This window comes from Bos mutus, chromosome 3 (genome assembly GCF_027580195.1).
Source record: "Bos mutus isolate GX-2022 chromosome 3, NWIPB_WYAK_1.1, whole genome shotgun sequence".
NCBI classification, from domain to species: Eukaryota; Metazoa; Chordata; class Mammalia; order Artiodactyla; family Bovidae; genus Bos; species Bos mutus.
The window spans coordinates 40938256-40948623 of NC_091619.1; the positions used below are offsets into that span (position 1 = coordinate 40938256).

The 10368-nt window shown below is 37.7% G+C and overlaps 1 protein-coding gene across 1 annotated transcript in view; it reads right to left on the reverse strand.

Moving 5' to 3' along the window:
* The window catches only part of SLC30A7 (solute carrier family 30 member 7), a 99611-nt gene extending 89868 nt beyond the window's left edge, over positions 1-9743 (reverse strand). The window contains exons 1-2 of the mRNA XM_005906282.2: positions 9482-9743; positions 9162-9263 (exon numbers count right to left, since the gene is read on the reverse strand). Coding sequence (XP_005906344.1) covers positions 9162-9263; positions 9482-9561 — 182 coding nt within the window. The 5' untranslated portion in view covers positions 9562-9743. The remainder of the gene's footprint in view (positions 1-9161; positions 9264-9481) is intronic.
* Positions 9744-10368: the final 625 nt, after the last annotated feature.

Genomic DNA, 10368 nt, shown 5'->3' on the forward strand with positions numbered 1-10368 from the left:
TAAAAGCCATTCACCATACAACATAAATCCGAGAATTTTAGGTATTTGAATTGTATTTCAATAAAGCTATTTTTTAAAAAGATATCCGACAATCTAAGGCAAGGTCAGCAAGCTATAGGCCACGGGCTAAATCTGGACCACCATCTATTTTTGTAAATAAAGTTTTGCTGAAACACAGTTATGCTCATTTGTTTATATATCGTCTATGGCTATTTCTGTGCTATAACAGTAGAATCGAGAAACTGTGACAGAGATTTTATGACCCTTAAAGCCTAAAATATTTACTATCTGCTGTCAAGAGGAAAGGTTTTTTATTAACCTCAGGTATAAAGCGAAAAGAACACTATATTGTGGGGTTTACATAAAAGTGAAATGTATGACAGTTAAAGCACAAAAGACAGAATGAAATGGAACTGCATTATTATTAAGTTCTTATAAGATACATGAAGTCACATATTATTTGTGATGTTAAAGATTCATACTATACACGCTTTTAAGAAAGACACTGAAAGAGGAGGGTAGGGCAGGAAATCCTTTTGGGCAGAGGACTGTGTACCAACACAAAGCACATGTTCTGCTAGCAAGAAACTCACTTTTACCCAAGACTATCCTCATATATGTGACAGACTTTCACTGTCATGAAGGGAAGAGTAAAAATGTAAAAACAATCAAATGAAAAGCACACCCTCAAGGCCCAGGCTCAAAGGGCCTGCCTAAGACTGAGGCTTTGTCAAGATAATGAATGCCCCTCTGCCCTCACCCCAAACCTCACACAGAGTAAGGATCGATAATCATCTACAGCTTGGCAGGTGAAGGGCACCATGAGCACAAAGACAGAGCTTCTGTGACACACGCATACAAGAATACTGGAAGTGAAAGGCCTAACCAACTAATAGACTGGCAGAGGACACATACCTATTCCTAGTAATAGATACTATTACTTCAATATCTACTGTTCTTTACTCGTAACATCCAGCCTTTGATCAAAAATCTCAAGAAACACAAATAACAGGATGAAAAATAACTAGTAAAGAGATAATGCAGTTAACAGAACCAGACAAAAATATTGACCCAGATATAGGAACTATCAGAACTATAAGTAATAAAGGATCTATGGGAAAGGTGGGGGGAAAAAATTCATGAATCAGTAAGAAATTTCAGCAAAATGGGAAGTACCAAAAAAAAAATTTAACAAAAAATAAGGTGTCAGAGATGAAGAATTCTTCCAACTGGCTTAACCACAGACTGGACAGAGCTGAGCATCATCAGGGAACTTTAAGATAGATCAACAGAAACATTCTGAAAGCAAGCGCATCAGCAGTTCAATCTTTAAAAATAAGAAGTATCAGAATGGTTAAGAGTACTACTTTTGAAGTCGAAGTCAAAGTATCTGGGTTCAAATTCCAGCTCTACCATTTACTAGTTCTGTGACTGTCAACTTGCTTAACTACTTTTGACCTCAATTTAGCACCATTTAAACAGGTAACAGTAAAAAGTGTTATAATTGTTATAACTGAATTATAGTTATGCAACATATTACAGTGCCTGTCACACTAAACCCACATCGATATTCCCATTATTTCTATTACTATTAATATTAGTATTAATATCTAGTATTCCCAGCATGATCCATAGCTCTTAATATTTGGATATATGTCAGAGCTTTCTTCAGTTGTAACTGCTACAAACTAAAAGTCAAAAACCTTCACTGAAGTAGAAAAAGCAGTTTTTAAATTTCCTTGTAATTTAGGATAATTATAAACTTAGAAACTGAAGTAAAGCATATTACTCACCCACACAGAAAAGAACAAAAATTTACAAGTTCCTCAAAAATCATTTTGAAAAATGTCTTAAATTTTATCATGAACCTTGTATATTTTATTCAAATATACAGAGATGCATAAAATAGTTTTAAGTACTGTCTATACTTACCTGAAACCCAACTCAAAGCAGAACAAGAATGAGTGAACAAATGAAAAGGCTGAATGAGAAAATCAATACCTGAGGAGGACAAAGTAAGGTTCTTGCCAATCAAGTAAGCCTCTCAGATTTATAGTTATTTTAAGATTTTTCCTTGAACAGATCACTTGAAACTACACACTTGACCCTTAACACTAAAAATAATAATTTAAATTTTGAGGCACGAAGACCCATTTGAAGAAAATCTTTGTAATGTGTTACAAAATCAATAAAGATTGTTTATGATTTTGCTTTCTATGTTCTGATATGATATAGTAAGTTATTTTTTAAATTTGGTTTCAAAAAACTCTCTCTATTCTGATAAAACAATACAGTTGACAATGAGAATTTTTACCCACTCTGCCTTGATTTCATGAGATTTTATAACTAAATTCAAAAGTCAGTTTCAGTAACAACAGTAGTCTACATATTTAACTTCCCTGGTGGCTCAGACAGTAAAGCATCTGCCTACAATGCGGGAGACCCAGGTTCTATCCCTGGGTGGGGAAGATCCTCTGGAGAAGGAAATGGCAACTACTCCAGTACTCTTGCCTGGAAAATCCCATGGGAGGAGCCTGGTGGGCTACACAGTCCATGGGGTTGCAAAGAGTCAGACACGACTGAGCGACTTTACTTCACTTCTCATATTTAACAGGTTTATTTTTCCTCTCTGTATATAGTTTTAAATGTTTTTATTTCTTAATTGGAGGGTTTTATTGTATATATGACTTTTATTCTAAATAACTGTAAATTAGTTATAGAAGAAGGCAAGGTATTTATGCTAAATAAATATAAACTTTAAAATTCACTGATTTATTGATCTACACACATATATATATATATACACAAACACTAAAATCTTGTTATGGGTTGAACTGTATTCTCCCCCAAATTTCTAAGTTGAAGTTTTACATCTCCAGTAACTCAGAATGTGACTTTATTTGGAAATAGGGTCACTGCAGACATAATTTGTAGAGATTAAGTCAGTCAGGTGGGCCCAAATCCAATATGTCTGCTCTGCTTATAAAATGGGACATCTGCAGACAGACATGTACACAGGGAGACGGCCAAGTAGAGATAAGGCAGAGATCAGGTGATGCTTAGACAAGCCAAGGAACACAAAAGACTGCCAGCAAAGCAACCGACCTCATCGACCTCAGAAGGAACCAATCCTGACAATACCTTAGTCTCTGACTTTTAGGCTCCAGAACTATAAGACAACAAATTTTTGTTGTTTAAGTCACCCAGCCTGTGGTACTTTGTTACAGCTGCCCTAGAAAATTAATATACACCATCTCTTTTATAACAGATTTATTTATATTTGGTGTCAATAGACACCAAAGACTGCCTCAATAGTGGGAAAAAAATGATAAACCTCTTCTGTATAAAGGAGGAATACAGATTCCTTTAGATTCCTCTGATAGAGGAATCAGATTCCTTTCCAACAATTAAATGTAGTGTGGCAGTTTTAATACTCATCAAAATGATATAATTTTATTTAAATTTTAAATAAATTTGTCATTAAAATGGTTTTTTTCCCAACATTTCATAAAATATGATTCTACCTGAAAAAAATACTCCCTCTTTTGAGGTGGCAGAACATGATGTTCTCTTAAAGCATTGTGATTATGAGAGCGTGAACCCCAATCGTGAGAATTACTTAGTTGCATCTATGTAGGCAAACTCATGTGAAATAGTCTGCTTCTAGCTCTCTGCTCACTTATCATATATTAAACCAGTGTTCATGAGGAATGTCAATTTTACTGCTTATCTTCAATCAGCAAATGTTTCTGATTATGAATTATCACTTAAACTACCTGGCACAAAATCCTTAGAAAATAAAGGTAGCATAGAGAATTCTTAAGGCTATATGATTTACACACAAAATGTAACTTGATTTAAAAAACTGGTTGCTAAAAGCAGCATACTTGTTTTTGGCTCTGGTCTTTAAACACTAAATATTAAAGTGTATTTTTAAACTTTGTTTAAGTGACCACGTTCTACAGGTATTTTAATAAAGAAAACTTCTTAAGATATAAAAATGGAAACATGATCACTAAAGCAAAATATAACAAATGTGAACAGAACATCTGGCCAAAGAGACTTATGAAAGGGATTTTATCTAAGGCTTATTGAAGGAAAAGACAAAGAAAGAAAGAACCGATAAACTGAGACTTAAGAGACATATCAATCAAATACCATGCTGCTGCTGCTGCTGCTGCTGCTAAGTCGCTTTAGTTGTGTTCAACTCTGTGCAACCCCATAGACCGCAGCCCACCAGGCTCCCCCATCCCTGGGATTCTCCAGGCAAGAACACTGGAGTGGGTTGCCATGTCCTTCTCCAATGCATGAAAGTGAAAAGTGAAAGTGAAGTCGCTCAGTCGTGTCCAACTCTTAGCGACCTCATGGACTGCAGCCCATCAGGCTCCTCCGTCCATGGGATTTTCCAGGCAAGAGTACTGGAGTGGGGTGCCATTGCCTTCTCCGTCAAATACCATAGATCTTGTTTAAATTCTGATTTGTAAAACCAACTTCAAACAGAATTTGAGACAATAAGGGACATATGAACACTCACTCACTAGACATTTGATATTAATAAATTATGTATTTTTATAGGTAAGAATAGCATTGAAGTGAAGTGAAAGTTGCTCAGTGTGTCCAAGTCTTTGTGAACCCATGGACTGTAGCCCACCAGGCTCCTCTGTCCATGAATTCTCCAGGCCAGAATACTGGAGTAGGTAGCCATTCCCTTCTCCAGGGAATCTTCCCTACCCAGAGATTGAATCCGGGTCTCCCGCAATGCAGCTGGATTCTTTACCATCTGAGCCACTAGGGAAGTCCAAGAATACTGGAGTGGGTAACCTATTTCTCCAGCGGATCTTCCAACCCAGGAATCGAACCGGGGTCTTCTACATGGCAGGTGGATTCTTTACCAGCTGAACTACCAGGAAGTCCAAGAATAGCAATTGGATTATAGTAAAAATGGGGACTCTTATCTTTTAGACCCAATTGAAGTAGTTATTGATATGTAAGAAATCATACTGTAGCTGGTATCCACATTAAAACAATTCAATGGTGACAGATACAACAGATGAAACAAAACAGGCCACATGTTAATAAACATTAAAGGTGGGTGACAGAGACATGAGGTCCACTGAACTCTCTTTTACATACATTTTCCATAATAAAAAATTTAAAGGTCTATAGGTAACTAAGCTAACAGCATATTTATAGTGGCTGTTAGAGATTAACTTGAAATTGAACACAGGGAATCATCAACTTGAGTTCCATGAGATGGAAAGGGGGAAACTATTTACTATCAATTAATTAGCAAGAAAACAGAAAATCCTTAGAATCCTGATATTTGTGTAAGTTGTTAAACTAATGAGAGTTATGGCAAAAAACCCACAACTCCACTACATTCCATATAACCCCTTCCTGTAAGGTAGAATTCTCAGCAAAATGGAAGAGGAATCTATGTTTTTAAAGTTTAAAAAAAAAAAGACAGAAAAGCAAAAGAAGTCATCACTGTAACCTGGTAAGTAATGTCTTTTCAGAAGGTAAAAGTCGATAAAAATTCAAGATATTTAAAATCTTTAATGCCATAGAAAAAATGTTACTAGTGCAAGCATTTTACCAAGGAATTACTTTACAAACATATGCTGTGACCTATTACACAGAAGTAGGACAGAAACAGTGATTAGTAGGGCCTAAAACATTTCTTAAACAAGTAATTACTTTGCTAATACAAAGACATTTATCTTTAGAGTTAGATGAGTTTCCTCTATGCCTAAGAGGAAAATGGTTGTTAACAGCTTTGGTAGAAAATATCATTGAAAATTAAAAATTCAAACAGTGAGGTAAACATAAAATAGAAGAGCATTAAAACAACAACAAAAAAAGGCAAACTATATTAAGATACTAGGGGAAAAAAATCACTGTATAGTAGAAAATACTTGGGTAACTGATGCTTCTAAGCTCTTCTACTACTCTGGAAAGTAGAAAACTCCTTGGGCCTTTTATACTATTCCACCTGTAGAAGAGTTCCCACTTTCTGAGCCTACATATTTCCTTTCATCATTGGTAAAAAAAGTCATGACTTTCAGAATACCTGGTTGATTGGAAAAAAGATGACATTTGCAACTAGACATGAACAATGCGATAAAGGTTTAGCCACTGAAATACTGGTGAAGAGTGTTGTGTGCCAGTGTCCAAAAAAGTCTCCTTAAAAGACACTGTACATACTTTTTATCTCTTTTTGTCTGCATTCTGGATATTCTGCTGCTAGGGATGGCTGGAACTGTAATAGCCATTTTGGAAATAAAATTTTATTTTCCTCAGGCAGTCACTAATTTGGGGTTTTCCTAAAACTGAAGAAAGAATTTAATCCTAGATAGTACAAAACCACATTGTTATATATACTATACTACCTCAAGATTACTCAACAGTAAATAAGTAAATGAAAATAAAATGCTAGAAAGAAAAGAACCATAGAAGAAAAGATACATATGGTATTCCTACCATTTTGCTACAAATAACAGAGAAAGAAGGGGCTTAATGTTCTTCCCCGCAACCCTGCCCCAAACAGCATAGTTACCAGGGTTAGTATTGGTAGACTAAATCCATATATTCATTATCCCTTTGTTCTTTCATTCAGCAAACATGTATTAAACATATTATGTGCCATGTAGTAAGGTGCCTGAATAAGATAGAAAAGATTCCACTTTAATAACATTTACATTCTAGTGCAAAGGTAAAAAGTACTAGATATTTAATAAGGGAAAATATACAAAGAGCTTAGCTGTTCTCCACTGATGACACAGTCTCATTATCAAAAATACAAATCAACTAAAATTAAGTTCTTATTTAAAATGAAGGTGCTGAATCAGAACCAAAACTATTTAACATTCATTCCAATGAAGTCAAATGTTTCTATGAACCTTTATTCATGAAGAGAAAGTGTGTTTTATCTATCTTTTAATTCCATAATGGAAAAAACTTTTGACATCTCATAACATCTTGAAACTACTTTTACAGAACACAAAGGAACACAGAAATGACTATGACAAAAACAGAAAACAAGTTTTGGTAAGGAATTTACTCAAGGAACTTAAAATCTAATTGAACCTTCAGGAACAGAGATAATTTAGTCATGTAAAGAAACTGCTAATCAGTCTACAAAGGGGCTCCAAATTTGTGGTGTCTAAATAAGACAAAAAGTCAGATTATGAAAAGGCCCAAGCAACTTCTAGGTCCACTAAGGCTTCAACAGAAACACATTTGTACTCCCAGTCAAGTGATAAAAATAAATGATTGTGGGCGTGGAGGTTAACATAGTAATGCATACCCTCTAATTAATCTAGGCATGACAGACAGTAGTTCAGAGCTAGATTGCAAAGATACAACACAAAGAAGGGAGTAAACTGAGAAGAGGCTTAAAGTCAAAAGAACAAGCCACCTAAAGGCAGAACAAGCCATGCACCATTGATGTTTTCTTTATATCCTGATGAATACTGACTAATCGCCTAGAAAACAATGGTCCCAGTGATTTCCTCAACAGATCTCTACAGATCAAAAGAATTACTATATACCTAACTTTCCATAGACAGGTGGTTTAGGTACTTCAAATATGAATCACTTGAATAAGACATCTCACTTAGTAATTTATGCAATGGAAGGCCACAGTGAAATGTACTGTAATATAACATAACTATAGCAAAACTGTACACAGGCAAACCAAGATAGACCCTTGACAATAGCCAGCACATACGCCACAATATGGCATAACTTAGGAAGAGGAAAATGTAAAACATAAATATTGCATATTTATATGTAATAGAACATATTTATTATATCATATATGTAATATTACATATTTATAATAAAGTACGGTTATTTCAATACAAACTAAGACGATACAATGCTTTTAACATGTACAACATATCAAAGGGTATTAATATTACAGGACACATATATCTGATCCCCAAATGATTAAAAAGGGTTATTACATACATTGAGATTTTATTATGTTTCAATATGCCTTTTACATTTGAGTGGTGACTAAACCAGTAACTGGAATAATCTGCTGAGTAGTTCTGATAAAATTAAATTGACATTTGAATTTAAAAGTCTACTGTTTCATATAAAAGTATACATGTCACAAAAACTGGTGGTATCACCTAATGTCATTGTTCAATCTCAATAAAGACCAAAAACACCAATTCTCTCTGAAAATGGACCTTAAAGGATAAGAGACTTAGTTTATTAAATTAATAGAAAATTAAGCATAGATGGCATAGGTTCTTAAATTTGGGGTCCAAGATCTATTTCAAGGAATCCAAGAAAAAACTGAAATTTTATATAAAATTTTGAAATGTTGGCTATTATAAGACAAGTATGATATTTAAAGAAGAATCAATACACCTAGAAGTGAGATGATCTTTTCCTTAGCCCAACAATTTTACTAGACCTTAAGCATTCAACTGCAAACACCTGGATAACATTAGTGCATTTCCACAGAGTTACACTGGATAGACCTCTTCCCAAAGCAGTTAAAAACAAAAACAAAAAGAATCAAAGGTGACACCAAAAACCACCAACTCAAGAGATGAAAAGCTTTTAGAAAACTATGTGGGATCTTTAAGCACAGTCAAGACCAAAAGAAAACCTTGAGAGTTTCAGCATAAAAGTAAAGAGAATGAAGCATGTTTCTCCAGATATCTCCTTTATAAACCTCTCCCTCGTTTCAAGAACTAGTATTAAATTAAGTATAAGATGTCAGGTATTCTCTCCCACAATTTTAATGGTCAATTCCTAATACCACTACCCCCACAGAACGGGAAGAAAAAGATTTCTCCCAATTCCAAGAAAGTGGGCAAAGCTCAGGTGTGCAAAAACAAAAGACTCTCTCCATCTGTCAAAATGAGGAGGGGACTTGTCACCCTGGTTTGAAGGAGTCGGGGGTGGGGGTGCTTGGCGAAAGAGGCGGGGACCTAAATCTTAACTGCTGCACGTGATGGCCTCGGCTCTTAAGAAATGTAACCGTGCCAGACTGGTGTGGATATGAAAAAGCAACTGAGTGGCATAGGTGGTGGCAAAGGCAAAACCTGAGCCTCCGGTGAAGAGCTACGTGGCACTAAGCAAACAGAGCTTCGTCTCCCCCACCCCCTGCTTCCGCCCCAACCCTTTTCCCCTTTGGTTACCAGTTGCTCCAGATGCCGTAGAGTAGTTCAACAAAAGCGAAAGAGAGGTTCAGGCACAGGAAGAAAAACAGGTTCCGAGACGTCTTGTCCGACAGGATAGACCTAGGCGTGATACAAGTGGGGATGAACGGGGAAAGTCAAAGGAGTGCCAGACCCGGACGCTGGGTACCCTTTCAAGACCCTCCCAGTCCACACGTTCCTTTCCTCACACGAACGAGTGTGTCCCAGACGCTCCCTCCCTGGACCTCGGGCCATCTTTAGATTTGGGCCTTCTCCCCTTGTGCCGGTCACCTACTTCCCGCAAACACAGTTCCCCGCACCTAAACCAGCCTGAGATCTTGCGGAACAGATTGAACTTGGGTGGTTTGTATTCATCGTCCTTGATGGACAGAGGCAACATCTTCTCTGCCCGGCGAAAGGCCGGGTCTACTCCCCTCTAGTAGTGGCTCCGTGGGAGATGGTAGTGATACAGGTGACGCTTCAGATGTGATTCCCACTGCCTGTCCCGGGCCGCGCGCCGCTTCCAGACACAGACTCAGACAGACACCCGGGAACCGGGCGACTTCCGGCCCGGGCCGCGCAACGCGTCCTGGGACGGGAAAGGGGGAAGGAGGGGCCGAGGGCGGGACTTGCGCGGTGGGGCGGGGCTTACGACGAGGGCGGAGTTGCGAGTTTTACAGAAGCCAAAGAGAGGTGGCATCCTGTAGGTGGTCTCAAGGGCCGACTTGGAGTCAAGTCCCGCCACCTGTACTCAGGAAGAAAATCCTGAGGTGGCAACCCACGAATTGGGCTGGCCGGAAGGTTGAGAGCCCGCTCACGTCCACTCCGACTACCTATCACTGCTGTTCTCAGATGTGCTGGCATCCTGCGCCTGCCCTTTAGCCATTGCCCTATGTATTAGCATCAAATCCCGGTTTGTTCGGTAGCAGTGCTTAAGAATCCAGTCTGCAGGAAACGCAAATGATAGGAAGGGCAAATGATGATGGTTTTGCTGGGTGAACTCTATGAGTACCCAAATCCTAGTAATCCACCCAGCCCTGCGCCCCCAGACAGCGCCTGACCTTTCTGTACTGTCACGCAGGAGGCAAATACCTTCCGAAAGAATGTTAAATGTATTTAAAAAGAGTTCTTTTTGAAAGGAGTGCCTACGAGATCGTGTTGAAATTGAGATTCGGTTAAGGCATTGACTGATTCCCCGACCATCTCA